This window comes from Littorina saxatilis, linkage group LG15, assembly GCF_037325665.1.
Source record: "Littorina saxatilis isolate snail1 linkage group LG15, US_GU_Lsax_2.0, whole genome shotgun sequence".
NCBI classification, from domain to species: domain Eukaryota; kingdom Metazoa; phylum Mollusca; class Gastropoda; order Littorinimorpha; family Littorinidae; genus Littorina; species Littorina saxatilis.
The window spans coordinates 34397453-34415310 of record NC_090259.1 but is presented as its reverse complement, the minus strand read 5'-3'; the positions used below and the strand labels follow the sequence as shown (position 1 = coordinate 34415310).

Here is a 17858-nt window from a genome sequence, read left to right as displayed (position 1 = left end):
TTTTCTTCTTTGGGAGACGGATGAACATTCATTCTCTCCTTTATCAATCTCCCCCTTCCCCTTCCCCTATCCTCGGATTTTTCTCTCTCGTAAAATGTAGATAACTTTTTTTATTATTATTGCTTTGGATTGCTCTTAGTTCGTAGTAGTTGTATTAGTGTGTGTGTGTGTGTGTGTGTGTGTGCGTGTGTGTGTGTGTGTGTGTGTGCGTGAACATGTGTATGTGTGTGTGTGTGTGCGTGCGTGATCGGTGTGTTGTTGTTGTTGTTGTTATTGTTGTTGTTGTTGTTGTTGTTGTTGTTGTTATTGACAGACCTGTTTACCCCCATAAGTGTTTTGGAGTAATGCTCAGCCCCAAAAATAGTAATCCTGGCACAAAAATAGTAATCATCCAGCATTCGTCGCCAATTACAACGCACATGACAACTGTGTCTGCGAAACGCAATCATGCACATATATCCATCATTCACAAACAAAACACATCAGTCAGTTTTTGTAGTCATCATAATTTCAAAGAAGATCACATCAAAAGCACATGCATCACTGATTCTTTTTCTTTTGCTCGTAGTAGGCCTTTTTCAGTGTGTCAAGTGCTTCTCTACTGTACTTGCCGAATGAGTGAGGGCGAGACTTCACCACTAGAAGGCTCTCCAGCGTCTCATCAGACAGACATGATCTCTGGTCAGTCCTGTGCTTTTTCACCCCATTTTGCCATTGAAAAAAACAATGCCAAACATGTAAATTAATAAAAAAATAATAATTTTTTTTAACTTTTTTTTTTTTTATATTTTTATTATTTGTCAAAATCGTAGTCTTGATACGGATAGCGGAATGGCGTATTTTTTGCAGAAAATCGTAATAAATTACGCCAAAATCGTAAGGGTAAACAGGTCTGTATTGATGTCGTTGATGTTGTTGTTGTTTGAAAGGTCGTGTTACCTAGTGCTATATTTTTGTTTTGCAATAAACTTACTGATTTGTAGTGTGTGTGTGTGTGTTTGTTTTATAGTGTGTGTGTGTGTGTGTGTGTGTGTGTGTGTGTGTGTGTGTGTGTGTGTGTGTGTGTGTGCGTGCGTGCGTGCGTGCGTGCGTGAAGTTGATTTTCAGGGTCAATCGCTGTCGTACACTGTTGATGCAATGTGAGATGAGTGGTTAGTTGCAGCTAGTTCACAAGTGTCTAAAAGACAGATCGGAGCGGTCCATTACTCCAGCTGATTGTTGTGTTGTAGTTGTGGTGCTTCTTCCCTTGGTTATTTGGTAACTGAAATGTTATTGCTTTTGAAATCTGTTTGTCTGTTTGGTTGGTTGGTTTGTTGTTCCCTTGCTTATCATTGACATGTAATTGTTAACGATTTCTTTTTTGTAAATAGTCGGATGGGTAGTATTGTAAAATAAGTATTGGTACAGACTTATCACTTATGTTCGTGTTTGTTTGTAATTGTTCTTTTTGGTTGTCTCCATTTTTACGTCGTAGTTTTGGCAGGGACAGATCGTAAGACTAGGCGACAGCCTAAAATCTTCATCCTTGAGCAATAAAGATCGTTCGTTCGTTTGTTCGCTCGGTCGTTCGTTTTAAAAAATGAACATTTTTTGATAGATGAGTGAATGCATGCATACCGGTCTCGCACAGTCACATTGGTTGAAGGGATGTTGAAAACCAACAAACAACTGAGAAAGGACAAAACATACGCATACACACAACAATCTGGAAGAAAATTCAAAAATGTCAACTCAGAACGGATGCTTTATTATGAGAGGATTTTACAGAAGAATGAAAAGTCCCATTTGTTAGAGGGGCGGGGAGGTGATATATTGGAGGGTTACTTATACACATAGATTGCAGTGTCTTAGATCGGTAACAATCTTACATCTGTTTTGGTCTGTATGCAATTAGAGACAAAGTGGCAAGAGTTTATAATTTAGCCTTCCCAGATGTGTACTACTGATATGATATACACACACTTTGTTTAAAAAGCAATTTGGTCTTTACTGACTATGCCAAAGTTTGTAGGGATGAAAAGCTTCGCCTTTGAATGCTTCTGTCAGGCAAGCGTACAAGAAAAGCAACACAAAACAAAGAGAAGTCGCAAAACGGAAGCTGAACAAAATGAGAAAAGGGAGGGAATGCTAAACCTCTGCTCTCTCCTTATAAAAATAAAATACCCACGGATAATATAAAAAAAGAAGAAAACAATTGGACAACTTAGAGATTACAAGAATACTTTCTCTTACTCTTTAATTTGTTATATAAACCATGCAATTCTATGATTATGTTGTAAGGGAGGTAAGCATCATAGTACTTTGAGTCTTAAACACAGCTTGCTAGTTCACTAAACGGCCTTTGTTTTGATGTTTAGAGACTTGGTCTTTTTTGTGACACAATGAAAGAAAAGAAAAGCGAGAATGTGTCAGCAAAACTCAGATTATTACTGGCGTCATAATGAGAACTTAGCAATTAACAGTTTGTGGCAAGTGAAATGTCCTGGGACGTTAGCAGTCTGTCATTTTTACATTGTTTGTAATGCCATAATGAATCAAGTCAGAGTGCATCTTGAGAGCTGATCGACACTGCCACTCTCTGTGGGGGAGCACATGGAAGCAACAAACAACAAGTCGCGTAAGGCGAAAATACAATATTTAGTCAAGTAGCTGTCGAACTCACAGAATGAAACTGAACGCAATGCAACGCAGCAAGACCGTATACTCGTGGTCCACCGCTCACGGCATAGGCAGTGAAATTGACAAGAAGAGCGGGGTAGTGGTTACGCTATGCTGCATAGCACGCTTTTCTGTACCTCTCTTCGTTTTAACTTTCTGAGCGTGTTTTTAATCCAAACATATCATATCTATATGTTTTTGGAATCAGGAACCGACAAGGAATAAGATGAAAGTGTTTTTAAAACGATTTCCAAAAAAAAATGTGATAATAATTTTTATATATTTAATTTTCAGAGCTTGTTTTTAATCCGAATATAACATATTTATATGTTTTTGGAATCAGCAAATGATGGAGAATAAGATAAACGTAAATTTGGATCGTTTTATAAATTTTTATTTTTTTTTACAATTTTCAGATTTTTAATGACCAAAGTCATTAATTAATTTTTAAGCCACCACGCTGAAATGCAATACCGAACCCCGGGCTTCGTCGAAGATTACTTGACCAAAATTTCAACCAATTTGGTTGAAAAATGAGGGCGTGACAGTGCCGCCTCAACTTTCACGAAAAGCCGGATATGACGTCATCAAAGACATTTATCAAAAAAATGAAAAAAACGTTCGGGGATATCATACCCAGGAACTCTCATGTCAAATTTCATAAAGATCGGTCCAGTAGTTTAGTCTGAATCGCTCTACACACACACACACACAGACACACATACACCATACCCTCGTTTCGATTCCCCCTCGATGTTAAAATATTTAGTCAAAACTTGACTAAATATAACAAGTCGCGTAAGGCGAAAATACAATATTTAGTCAAGTAGCTGTCGAACTCACAGAATGAAACTGAACGCAATGCAACGCAGCAAGACCGTATACTCGTGGTCCACCGCTCACGGCATTGGCAGTGAAATTGACAAGAAGAGCGGGGTAGTGGTTACGCTATGCTGCATAGCACGCTTTTCTGTACCTCTCTTCGTTTTAACTTTCTGAGCGTGTTTTTAATCCAAACATATCATATCTATATATTTTTGGAATCAGGAACCGACAAGGAATAAGATGAAAGTGTTTTTAAATTGATTTCGAAAAAACAATTTTGATAATAATTTTTATATATTTAATTTTCAGAGCTTGTTTTTAATCCGAATATAACATATTTATATGTTTTTGGAATCAGCAAATGATGGAGAATAAGATAAACGTAAATTTGGATCGTTTTATAAATTGTTATTTTTTTTTACAATTTTCAGATTTTTAATGACCAAAGTCATTAATTAATGTTTAAGCCACCAAGCTGAAATGCAATACCGAAGTCCGGGCTTCGTCGAACATTACTTGACCAAAATTTCAACCAATTTGGTTGAAAAATGAGGGCGTGACAGTGCCGCCTCAACTTTCACGAAAAGCCGGATATGACGTCATCAAAGACATTTATCAAAAAAATGAAAAAAACGTTCGGGGATTTCATACCCAGGAACTCTCATGTCAAATTTCATAAAGATCGGTCCAGTAGTTTAGTCTGAATCGCTCTACACACACACACACACACACACACACACACACACACACACACACGCACAGACAGACAGACACACATACACCACGACCCTCGTCTCGATTCCCCCTCGATGTTAAAATATTTAGTCAGAACTTGACTAAATATAAAAAGCAACATGTTTGAGGTCAAAAGAACCCATCAAAGTTTAGCGGTCACAAGAAGCATCAATGGGAGTTGCATTGACATCATCGTAGGAGCAGAGTTTGGTTACAGTGTTATAGAAGAGATCCGACGGAAAACACTCCTTTCTCATCGCCTCTCCGTTCACGCAGTTGTAGTACGCATGCTGGTCGCAAGGGTCTGGCACGGAGATGTCAGTGGAAGAGCAGGTGATGGTGGGGCCCGGTGAGGGGGCAGGGTCTCCTTTCTTGATGCAGTCGTAGTGGTCCTGAGACCAGAAGGTGCCCGGTTCACACGGCATCACCCACGCGTTGCCCCACTCGTCACACTGAATGAACCTGTAGCGGGTGGAATATGAACAAAATATTTGTGTTTGAGGAAAAACATCTCAAAGATATAAACTGTTCTTATTCTTTTTATGTTCTTTACCTTGTTCGCTTACACTAACTCAGGACGGAAACAAAATTGAATCGGTCCCGAATAGGAAAATAAGGTAAAGGGGCACACAAAGACAACAGCCACCCAACCAATCAAATTAAAAACCGATACGTCGTAGATTATAAGAATGATTATTTTTGTTTTGTCTTTAATTAAACGTTCCATATAAACTTCACTTTTCTTTTTATTGTGGGTGAATTTTTCTTTGAATATGTGAACGAGGGATTGGATCGGTCGTGGATTGGATATTTGGTTGAGATGAGAAAATGAGCTTAGTTTTTTTAGTGTTTTTTTAGATTAATTAATAAAAGTATCAAAAGAAAGTGTACATCTAGAACAAGAACAGCTTCCGGTAATTTAAAACTTAAAACCTTGATACTTGTGTTATTCGAGGTAGATTATAGTGCCTTACTGTATATCCTTTTCCAGTCATTCAAACTCTTGGCTTTGTCTTGACATATCTGGTGTTCTGTAGAATATTCAGTTTTTTTAACCACTATTTTGGGGTTTATTTCTTTCATTTGTTTGGTTGGTTGTTTCTTTTTCACCAAATGTCGGTCAATTTGGTCCCCCTTTTCCTTCGTAGCGCAAATCACACTTTACTCACTTGGTTTCATCGGAGTTGTAAGGAAAGTAGAACTGCTCATTGTCAAGGGCCTGAGGTGTGCACGGGTTTGTGCCATAAGAACCAGGCAAGCTGGCAGTGGTAGACAGAGAGTGAGGGGACGGGGAGGCAGGGGGAGGGGCAGGGGCAGAGGTAGAGGCAGGGGTAGAGGCAGAGGTAGAGGAAGATCCAGAGTCGGCTCCCTTGTGGATACATGTGTAGGCGTCCTGTGACCAGACGGTGCCAGGAGCGCAAGGCATCACCCATGACTGGCCCCACTCGTCACACTGGATGAACCTAGGGAAAGAAATGTTCATGTGATATTAATACACGAGAAAAAGACCTCGCACACGTACACACGCACCAGCGAGCTTTTTTAACCCGCTCTCGCACGTAGAGCGACTACTCTAAATCACGCATTTACACACAAATATCTCATGAATTGTTCACCTTATCATAGGAGGAGCAACTCACTTGGTATCATCAGGGCTGTAGGTGAAGTAGAACTGGCCGTTGGCAATAGCTTCCGGTGTGCAGGGGTTCCCAGTGCTGGGCGCGGGGTCGTCGTCGTTCCCTCCTCCACACGTGCACACTGAGGTGAATCCACACTCGCGCGTCTCGGGGTTGAAGATGTCCTCGCCTGGACACGACACCACGTACACTTTGCCGGCAAAGTCACACTGAAAACGTACACCATGTGTTTGTGTGACAGTGCTGTTGATCGATGTACTATGTCGTTACTTTTACAATAATACGTACAGCGCTGTAAGATATAGAAAATATGAAAGTGTCTCGTTTACAGTATCCGCGTAGTACTGACAACTGTTGTTTGTTTGGTTTGTTGTAGATTGGTAGGTTTTTTGGTTGGTTGTTTGGTGTGTTGTTGTTTTGTTGTATCATGATTCATTGTCTGCATATTATTGAGTTTTATGGTTGTTTTTTACTCAACCGAGCGATCAGGAGAGCCTTAGTAATGAGCAGTGTTAGACTGTCCATAGACAAAATATACTTAACCTTGACGTTATCTCGGCATTATTAAAACTAGAGCTTTAAAACTTCACACTTAGGTATATCAGAACAAATAAGTCGAAATTTACCAGCAAGAACTTGGTCGAGTCAAAGGGGTGGGGATGTCTCAGGAGGCGTTTCTTCAAGTTCTTCCGGGTGCACGGGTTTTTAAATGGCATCTTATTCTCTGAAACAATAATACCCCAACCAATGTAAGTGCGTCATGGTTATTATGTTACGTTAAATTCTATCTTTCAGTCTTCGTTGTTCAGAATCAGTTGCCGTTGAAGTATATTTCAACATGAGCAAATTAATGCAGAGTTGTTTCTCTTTTGTATTCAAAAAGTAATTCTGTGTCAAACATAGATCTAAAAGCGAAATCAATTACAAATATAAAAAGAAACAAAGAAACAAAGAAAAAAGAAAAAGACAGACAAACAAACAAAATTAAATAGATAAAGTTCTAGAATGAACATTTGAACATTTTGGACAAGAAAGGAAAAGACAAGACAGACACTAGAGTAGAGAAAGAAACGTGGGAACTCTGAATAAATACAAACGATAGTAATCAATGAGCAGACAAAGCAACATTTAAAAAAAAGAAATCAGGAGAAATACTAACAAAGTCAAAACAAGAGAGTAAGAAACAAGGAGCACAATCATGAAAAGTATTTGACGTAAACAAACATAAATAAACTACAACAATAATTAGACATAAAATTAGTTTCAGAAAAGTGAAGAAAAGTACAGTTAACAGAGGAACAAGAAAAGTGAAGTGAGTTAAAGTGAAGTGAAGTGGAAAAATGAATCAAAGAACAAACGAAAGAAAGAAAGAGAGAAGAACAAGACAATGAAAGAACAGAAAGACATACATAAAACAAGAAAATGAGATGAACAGAAAAAAATTTAAAAGAAAAGAAAAGAACACACTATCGAAACAAAAGAACAAAACAAACAAGTCGCGTAAGGCGAAAATACAATATTTAGTCAAGTAGCTGTCGAACTCACAGAATGAAACTGAACGCAATGCCATTTTTCAGCAAGACCGTATACTCGTAGCATCGTCAGTCCACCGCTCATGGCAAAGGCAGTGAAATTGACAAGAAGAGCGGGGTAGTAGTTGCGCTAAGAAGGATAGCACGCTTTTCTGTACCTCTCTTTGTTTTAACTTTCTGAGCGTGTTTTTAATCCAAACATATAATATCTATATGTTTTTGGAATCAGGAACCGACAAGGAATAAGATGAAAGTGTTTTTAAATTGATTTGGACAATTTAATTTTGATAATAATTTTTATATATTTAATTTTCAGAGCTTGTTTTTAATCCGAATATAACATATTTATATGTTTTTGGAATCAGCAAATGATGGAGAACAAGATACACGTAAATTTGGATCGTTTTATAAATTTTTATTTTTTTTTACAATTTTCCGATTTTTAATGACCAAAGTCATTGATTAATTTTTAAGCCACCAAGCTGAAATGCAATACCGAAGTCCGGGCTTCGTCGAAGATTACTTGACCAAAATTTCAACCAATTTGGTTGAAAAATGAGGGCGTGACAGTGCCGCCTCAACTTTCACGAAAAGCCGGATATGACGTCATCAAAGACATTTATCAAAAAAATGAAAAAAATGTTCAGGGATTTCATACCCAGGAACTCTCATGTCAAATTTCATAAAGATCGGTAAAGTAGTTTTGTCTGAATCGCTCTACACACACACACACACACACACACAGACGCACATACACCACGACCCTCGTTTCGATTCTCCCTCGATGTTAAAATATTTAGTCAAAACTTGACTAAATATAAAAAGAATGAGACAGCGAGAATAAGGGAGATAAGTACAAAAAAAGAAGTACAAAAAAAATACAACCTATAACAAACAAACGAACAAACAAATTCCACATCATTGAGAATCGAAAAAGGTCAGATGAAGAGAAAAGAAGATAGGAATGACGGAAGAAAGGGAGAACTGTTGGAACTCACTTTTACACAGCCCAGCCTTGACGATATCACTTTTCTTGCACTTTCGCTTGACACCGTTTTCCTTACAGATGACTTTTACAGCTGCGTAAATAATAAACAATGAACAAAGTTGTCACATTTCACTGACGTTCAAAATATCATGATTTTATTCAGATTATTTAGTAATGAAACAATATTCTAACACACAACAACAAAATTCGTCACCGCCCCCAAAAATTCAAACAAACACACGCACACATACACGAACACACAAACCCCCCTCCCCCCACACACACACACACATATATATACACATACCCATACACACACGCACATACACACACACAAATATGCACATGTGCATGCACAAACACACACACACACACACACACACATTCACATTGCAGATACCACCCGGGTACCCCCCTCACCTATTCTTTCAGGACTTCTCAGACACCAAAACTCGCAAGTTCTCTCCCCACTCTGCTTTCTCTCCCTTCCCACAACTCGACCTCTTGCCTCCCTATCACACATTCACCATCACTCTCCCCCCCCTCTCTCTCCCTCCCCACAACTCGGCCTCTTGCCTCCCTATCACACATTCACCATCACTCTCCCCCCACCTCTCTCTCTCCCTCCCCACAACTCGGCCTCTTGCCTTCCTATCACACATTCACCATACCTCTCCTCCCACCCTGCTCTCTCTCCCTCCCCACAACTCGGCCTCTTGCCTCCCTATCACACATTCACCATCACTCTCCCCCCCCTCTCTCTCTCTCCCTCCCCACAACTCGGCCTCTTGCCTTCCTATCACACATTCACCATCACTCTCCCTCCCCCTCTCCCTCCCCACAACTCGGCCTCTTGCCTTCCTATCACACATTCACCATCACTCTCCCCCCCCCCCCTCTCTCTCTTTCCCTTCCCACAACTCGGCCTCTTGCCTTCCTATCACACATTCACCATCACTCTCTCCCCCCTCTCTCTCTTTCCCTTCCCACAACTCGGCCTCTTACCTCCCTATCACACATTCACCATCACTCAACCCCCCCCCCCCCCTCTCTCTCCCTCCCTTCCAACAACTCGGGCTCTTGTCTCCCAATCACACATTCACCATCACTCTGCCCCCCCCCCCCTCCCCTGCTCTCTCTCCCCCTTCCCACAACTCAGCCTCTTGCCTCCCCATCTGTAACGTGTTGGTCTGGGTTCGTTTACGTAACATGCCAGATGGATGCAGATAATAGTCATTCATACAGAAGGACAGCCGACATCGTGTGTAGCAGGAAAAGGAAGGTACTTTATTTCCACGCATGTCTGCATACATAATTAACCAAGGGGAATTATTCGTCAGCATACTACCTGATAGTATAGCAGCAGTTATCTCCTCAACATCTCCCCCTTTTACAAAAGGAATTAAAGAAACCATCTTTAACTTTATGAATACCAGAACATGCAACTTCCGACATAAATTCAAAATACCGAAACGGTTAACATAATGTTCTGATTCTTTTAACTTCTGTCTGTTCGCGATAATGTTCCGATTCCACTGTTACAGATTACCGTCCGTCAAATGAACACACTGTTGCTTATCTTTACTGGATAGCGTTCATAAACTTTAACAAAAGAAAACGAATCTGAAATATTATTTCTCGGTACGTTCCGATACCTCCGGAACACTGGAAATCTGGTGTACACAGAAATTACTGTTCTTCAAATCTCGCTGGCTTCTTTACAGTTCGGCCACTGCGAGTTACGTAGTCTCCGGGTGTCGGAGTACTGTCCTCGGTATCCACACTGCTATCTGGTGGAGGATCAGGGTCAACACCTGGAACGGTGTCTGGTACCGCTTCCGGTACTGGATCGGCTTCTCTGCTGGCTGGAGCTGGAGCCACCGGACGAAGACGAAGATGTTTCCGGTTGCGTCTTCGGTCCCCAGTAGGTGTACGGGCGATGTAGGATCTTGGTGCGCACTGCTCTCGCACCTCAGCTGGAAGTTTCCACCCCTTCTCACCGTCACACTTGACGAAAAATTGGTCGCCTGGCTGTAGAGGTGAAAGTGACTGTACCCCGTGGTGCCTGTCGAATGTCTGCTTCTGCCTCCTTTTGGCTGCTTCGTCACGCTGTTGTAGTTCGTCTCGGTTGATGTTCTTCGGTTTCAAGTTCTCAGGAAGACATGGTAGGGTGTTTCGAAGTCGCCTTCCGAACGCTAGTTCTGCTGGACTTGCTCCAAGGGCAGGTATCGGTGTTGAACGATACACCAACAGTCCCAAGAAAATGTCGTCCTGGCAGAGAATCCTTTTCGCGATTTTCACCGCGCTTTCCGCCTCGCCGTTTGCCTGAGGGTAGTGAGGGCTAGACGTTACGTGCTTGAAACACCAGTCTCTCGAAAATGCTTGAAACTCGGCCGACGTAAATTGTGTACCATTGTCTGATACAAGAGTCTCTGGAATCCCATGACGAGCGAAAATGTTCTTGAGCTTCAGAATCACTGTTCTGGACGTTGTATCTGGTAGGTAAGCTACATCCAGGTATCTGGAATAATAGTCCATCACGACTAGGTAGTTCTGTCCATTCAGTTCCATCAAGTCAGTTCCCACTTTTTGGAATGGTCTCTCTGGCAGAGCTGATGGAATCAATGGTTCTGAACGCTGAGTGGGTAGGCGCTCGGTGCAGAAGTTGCACTTAGCTACCCGATCCTGGATGTCCTTGCTAATGCGAGGCCACCACACACATTGGTTGGCTCGCTCCCTACACTTGTTCACACCTTGATGTCCATCATGGATGTGTTCCAGTATCTGTCGCCCTTGATGAGTAGGCCGTTGTTTACAGTAAGTTCTCCTCTCACTGCAAACAAATCTCTGGCTGCTAGCTTCACATCTTCTTTGTACCGCGGCCACCCAGTCTCGGTGTACTCGAGCGCTGTTTTCAGGTTGACGTCTTTGAGAGTGTCTGCCCGAATCTGCTCAAGCCTGCGGTCTGACATTGGCCACGAGGATGCGACTGTGTCGACGTAAGCTTCTACGTCGTTCTGTAGTTCTTCTTGTCGAAGAGAAGTTTTGCCTCCCGTCAAGGGACTACGTGAAAGTGTGTCCGCCACGAACATCTCTTTTCCGGGGTTGTATCTGGCTTCGGGTTTGAAACGCATCAAACGCATGAGCATGCGTTGGCAACGCAGTGGCGTATCCGTTAAGTCCTTTGTGTTTATCAAGGGTATGAGGGGTTTGTGATCTGTGCACAATACAAACGTTTCGAGGCCAACCAGGTATCTCTCGAATTTCTCACACGCCCACACTGTCGCGAGACACTCTTTCTCTATCTGAGCGTAGCGTTCTTCAGCTTCTGTGAGAGTTCTGGAACAGAAAGCCACAGGACGAAGTCCCTCTTCGTGTTCCTGCAACAACACTGCGCCCAGTCCGTAACTGCTTGCGTCAGCGCTCACCGTCGTTGGTTTAGCTGGATCAAAGAACGCCAAGGTAGGTGCAGTAGTCAGTAAGCGTTTCACTTTGGCGAACGCTTCTGTCTGTTCTGGTCCCCACGACCACACACTTTCTTTCGTCAGTAGCTGATTCAATGGTCTCAGGACTGAAGACAGGTTTGGGAGATAGCGACCAAGATAGTTCACCATACCCAGGTACCGCTTGAGTTCAGTCACGTTCGTTGGTTCCACCATGTTGCTGATAGCCTCAACTTTCGACGTGTCAGGTCGAATGCCGTCTTTACTGATGATGTGTCCAAGGAAGTTTATCTCAGACTTGTTGTACTCACACTTTTCGTCGTTCAGCCGTAGACCCACTTCTTGCAGTCTGGCATGTACTTGATGAAGAAGACGAGCATGTTCTTCGTTGTCTCGTGAGTGGCAAAGGATGTCGTCGTAGTAGCATACAACGCCTGGAATGTTCACCAGAATCTCTGTCATAATTCTCTGGAAGATTTCTGGTGCTGAGCTGATCCCAAAGGGTAGGTGCGTGAAGAAATAACGCCCGAAAGGAGTTATGAAAGTAGTGAGTTTGGCAGTTTCTCTGTCCAAGGGTATCTGCCAAAATCCCGATGCAGCGTCAAGCTTCGAGAACACTGATGATCCACGTAGCTGGTGTATGACGTCGTCTACTGTCGGCATTATGTAGCGTTCACGCTCGACAGCCTGGTTCAACTTCTTCAGATCAACACAGATTCTAATCTTGCCGTTCGGTTTCACCACCGGTACGATAGGCGCTACCCATTCTGTAGGCTCTGTGATCTCCTCGATGACGTTTCCTTCTTTCATTCTCTTCAATTCCTCCTTCACTTTGTCCATGAGAGGAATTTGAATGTGTTATGCCACCAGAATGGAGTAAGGAACTGCTTTTTCTCTCAGCTTTATCTTGACTGGTGTACATTTCACTTCACCGAAGTTCACACTGTTCAGTCTTTTCACTAAACCCATGGAGTTTGCCGTCTTTCTGCTCAGAAGGTTGTCTGTTTCATTGTCGATGACGTACACTTTGACAGGCAGGTCTGTCACTGTCGACTGGAAACTTCCCATGACGTTCAGTTTACCACCTGGACTTATCAGTCTTACAGTCTCACATGGCTGTAGTTTCGGCTTTCCCAAAAAGCTCCAGGTTCGCTTGCTCACGATGTTCACATCTGCACCGGTGTCTATTTTGAAGTTCACCTTTCTGTGTAGGATGTTGATATCGACTCTCCATGGTTCTTCACCACTGTCCACAGAATCAACAAAAAATGTCTCTTCAGTCACCTGTGGTACGTTGTTTGCTGGTGCTGAATTAACCTCGTTCACACTTTTGCTTCTACACACACGAGCAAAATGTGAGATTTTATGACACTTGTTGCATTTCTTTCCATGTGCTGGACACTGTCCCCGTTGGTGCGTTCCGCCGCACTTGCTACACGCGCCTGTGGTGCTCCGCGCGCCTGTGGTGCTCGTCGGTTTGTTGCCAGCCGCCACTGGTCGTCTTTTGTACTTGAAAGAAGCCGCGTCGAGCGATGCACTTGCTGTTTGACCTCTTTGCTGCTGTATTTCTGATTTCACTTGTTCCTGTTGTCTAGCAAACGTCACTGCTTTTTCTAGAGTCAGGTCGCTTTGAAGTTGAAGTTTCTCTGAACATTCACTATCGTTGCACCCGAGAACGAGCCTGTCTCTGATTGCATCATCTTTGTTTTCAAAATCAGCATACTGTGTCAAATCAAACAATGCACGCACGTACTGTTCCACTGTTTCTCCTTCCTTCTGGTCTCTTCTGTAGAATTTTGCTCTCTCGTGAATCACGTTTCGCTTTGGTGCAAAGTGTGTGTCCAAACGAGCAAGAACAATGTCAAACTTGTTTCCATCTTCTTCAGAGAGGTTAAACTGGGCTAGTATCTTCTCTGCATCACTCCCCATTGAGTATATGAGACTACTAACTTGTACTATCTGCTCTTCTTTGTTCAGCTTCGATGCGATTCTGTATCGAAGAAAGCGCTGTTTCCAATCTGGCCATGCCGACGGGTTGTCGAATGGAAAATTCGATGGAGGTTTAAATGCCATCGCGTCCAGATCTAGTCTACCAGAACAGAGTACTCACGCGCTGCCACCATGTAACGTGTTGGTCTGGGTTCGTTTACGTAACATGCCAGATGGATGCAGATAATAGTCATTCATACAGAAGGACAGCCGACATCGTGTGTAGCAGGAAAAGGAAGGTACTTTATTTCCACGCATGTCTGCATACATAATTAACCAAGGGGAATTATTCGTCAGCATACTACCTGATAGTATAGCAGCAGTTATCTCCTCAACACCATCACACATTTACCATCACTTCCCCCCCCCCCCCCTTCCCCCGCTGCTTTCTCTCTCCTTTCCCACAACTCAGCCTCTTGTCTCTCCATCACACATTCACCATCACTCTCCCCCCCCCCTGCTCTCTCTCCCCCTTCCCACAACTCAGCCTCTTGTCTCCCCATCACACATTCACCATCACTCCCCCCCCCCCCCCCCCCCCCGTCTCTCTCTCTCCCTTCTCACAACTCAGCCTCTTGCCTCCCCATCACAAATTCACTATCACTCCACCCCCCACCCGTATCTCTCTCTCTCCCTTCCCACAACTCAGCCATCACTCTCCCCCCCCCCCCTGCTCCCTCTCTCCCTTCCCACGACTCGGCCTCTTGTCTCCCCTTCACACTTTCACTATCACTCTCCCCCCCCCCCCTGCTCTCTCTCTCCTTTCCCACAACTCAGCCTCTTGTCTCCCCATCACACATTCACTATCACTCCCCCCCCCCCTGCTCTCTCTCCCCCTTCCCACACCTCAGCCTCTTGTCTCTCCATCACAAATTCACTATCACTCCACCACCCACCCCCACCCCCCCCCCCCCCCCGTCTCTCTCTCTCCTTTCCCACAACTCAGCCTCTTGCCTCCCCATCACAAATTCACTATCACTCCACCACCCACCCCCACCCCCCCCCCCCCCCGTCTCTCTCTCTCCTTTCCCACAACTCAGCCTCTTGCCTCCCCATCACAAATTCACTATCACTCCACCACCCACCCCCCACCCCCCCCCCGTCTCTCTCTTTCCCTTCCCACAACTCGGCCTCTTGCCTCCCCATCACAAATTCACTATCACTCCTCCGCCTCCCCCCCACCCGTATCTCTCTCCCTTCCCACAACTCGGCCTCTTGCCTCCCCATCACAAATTCACTATCACACCTCCACCCCCTCCCCCCACACCCGTATCTCTCTCCCTTCCCACAACTCAGCCTCTTGCCTCCCCATCACAAATTCACTATCACTCCTCCACCCCCCCCCCCCCCCCACCCGTATCTCTCCCTTCCCACAACTCAGCCTCTTGCCTCCCCATCACACCCTCCCCATCACACCCTCCCCATCACACCCTCCTGATGTAAACCTCGACTACCCCATGTACTCCTACCTTTGCGTCGAGTAACACGCAGATTCCATCTGTAAGTACAGTTGGTCGCAGCAAACCCAGTGAGAGGTTTGCCAACAACAGTGATGTACAGTTTGGTTCCAGCGGTCAGTTTCTTTTTAAAGATCAGAACTGTGGGAGTTCCAGGCTCAACCTGATACTTGTAGTCGTACACGGCCGGGCCGGGCTTGTGGTCAGTCATGGACACGTAGATGTCCATAGCTCCACAGCTGACGTTGGCTTCCTGGTCAGAAAATAGGGGGACATATTTTGTCAATGCTTTAATATGCATGCACCAAAATCACAAAGACAAATCAGAACAAAACAAACAAACAAAATACACAAGATGCAAACCAACAAACAAAAACGCAAAAGCCCCCCCCAGTACTTAGTAAATGTATTGCCCCCTCTTGTAGTTGATATTAATCCGTATCATAGACGAAGACCATTAGAAAGACACGTGCCTCCTCATAGAACCGAATTATTCCGCAACTCTTTTGTCCCAAAAACGACTGTACATTAAAAGAGAATAAATGTATGTACATAATTATGATAGAATATTGATGTAGGAATTGAAGAAATGTATAAGAACAGAAGAATGTATGAATGACAAAGAACAAATGTTTATTTTTGAATGTTTTATGTATGTTTTATTACGGACACAAAAGCTCAGCAATGCAATTTCTCTTTTAGAGATTAATAAAGTTTATTGTATTGTATTGTATTGTATTGTACTGTGGAACACCTTACCAGACAACGTTAAAATGACCACCTCCTTGAGCGAGTTCAAAAATTATTTGTCAAGTGCTGATTTTAAAGTACCATGCCATTATTATTCTGGAGAAAGATTTGAACAAGTACATCATTGCAGATTGCGTATTGGTATGAGTGATTTGAATTTTGATTTATGTAAGCGGCACCTTAAGGATTGCCCTCAATGCGAGTGTGGTTATCCCAGCGAGACTGCTGAACATTACTTATTGCATTGTCCCATGTATAGAGATATAAGATTATTGTCCATTGATAATTTGACAAATGATTATAAGTATATCGAAATATTATTGAAAGGCATCCCGCAATATCCACGAAATGTCAACCAGACCATATTCATAACTGTACAGGACTATATTAGACAGACGGGCAGGTTCCGTAACTGAGCCTCTATATTTCACTCATAACATTTATTAGACACTGTCATGTGACATGCTGCCTGACAAATCTTTCCCCATAACCTCTCTCATGTTCTTTTGTTGTTTTTCGACTTATTAATTATGTCTCGATTTATGCGCAATGTAGTGACTTTTCCTCTGTTAACAATATGCATTAACTTTGTGCGAGTGTCTTATGTGCACTTATTACAATTGAAATGAGATCCACTCTCCTCAAATGTTGGCGCTCCAAGTCTTCTTCTTCTTCTTCTTTTCCCCTTAAGCTAGCTGCTAGCTACGGCCGGGCCGCGACGGGCTGGTTCGGCGAACGGTCGCCGACGTCATCAAATCAGGGGATTCCCCTATTAGTTAGTACACAGAACTGGTTCGGTGGAATGTTCGCCGAGCGTTCGACGAGCTGGTTCGGCGTGGTTCGGCTGTGGTCGGTGGCGGGCTTAACTCCTATTCCTGTTCTCTCGTGCCCTTTCCCCACCTCCTGTATCACCAACCCCTTCCCATTTTCTGCTTGTCTGTGTATCTGTTTTGTTTTTGTTTTGTTTCTTCGTTTCCTGAAATGAGTTGATGTATTTATTCCGCCATCATGCTAATCCTTGTTTTGTAATTATTATGATTGCTTAAAATAAGCATTATATGCTTGAGTATGTAATCATCCATGCATTGTTCTTGTCATGATTAAAATTGAATAAAGTTCTGTTTAAACCAAAAGCCCCCCCCCCCCCCGAAAAAAGAAAAAGAAAAAGATAAAATATTGTTCAATCACCTACCGGAACATGAAGTCTTTGTCATACTTTACTAGCTGTTACGATGTTCAAGCCCAAAATCAGAACCCTCTTTCGTTTTTACATTTAGTCAAGTTTTGACTAAATGTTTTAACATAGAGGGGGAATCGAGACGAGGGTCGTGGTGTATGTGTGTGTGTGTGTGTGTGTGTGTGTGTCAGTGTGTGTGTGTGTGTGTGTGTGTGTGTGTGTGTGTGTGTGTGTGTGTGTGTGTGTGTGTGTGTGTGTGTGTGTAGAGCGATTCAGAGTAAACTACTGGACCGATCTTTATGACATTTTACATGAGAGTTCCTGGGTATGAAATCCCCAGACGTTGTTTTCATTTTTTGATAAATGTTTTTGATGACGTCATATCCGGCTTTTTGTAAAAGTTGAGGCGGCCGTGCACTGTCACACCCTCATTTTTCAATCAAATTGATTGACATTTTTGTAAAGCAATCTTCGACGAAGGCCGGACTTTGGTATTGCATTTCAGCTTGGTGGCTTAAAAATTAATTGATGACTTTGGTCATTAAAAATCTGAAAATTGTAATTAAAATTTATTTTTTATAAAACGATCCAAATTTACGTTCATCTTATTCTTCATCATTTTCTGATTCAAAAAACATATAAATATGTTATATTTGGATTAAAAACA

General features: G+C 42.9%; 2 protein-coding genes across 2 annotated transcripts in view; one reads left to right on the top strand and one right to left on the bottom strand.

Moving 5' to 3' along the window:
* The window catches only part of LOC138949168 (uncharacterized), a gene marked incomplete in the record, with an annotated part of 7479 nt that extends 7224 nt beyond the window's left edge, over nucleotides 1–255 (top strand). Inside the window, 1 exon segment of the mRNA XM_070320937.1 lies at nucleotides 1–255.
* Nucleotides 256–4307: 4052 nt separating this feature from the next.
* The window catches only part of LOC138949165 (uncharacterized), a 29903-nt gene continuing 16352 nt past the window's right edge, over nucleotides 4308–17858 (bottom strand). Inside the window, exons 9-14 of the mRNA XM_070320934.1 lie at nucleotides 15277–15517; nucleotides 8386–8466; nucleotides 6482–6579; nucleotides 5859–6064; nucleotides 5388–5681; nucleotides 4308–4680 (exon numbers count right to left, since the gene is read on the bottom strand). Coding sequence (XP_070177035.1) covers nucleotides 4368–4680; nucleotides 5388–5681; nucleotides 5859–6064; nucleotides 6482–6579; nucleotides 8386–8466; nucleotides 15277–15517 — 1233 coding nt within the window. The 3' untranslated portion in view covers nucleotides 4308–4367. The remainder of the gene's footprint in view (nucleotides 4681–5387; nucleotides 5682–5858; nucleotides 6065–6481; nucleotides 6580–8385; nucleotides 8467–15276; nucleotides 15518–17858) is intronic.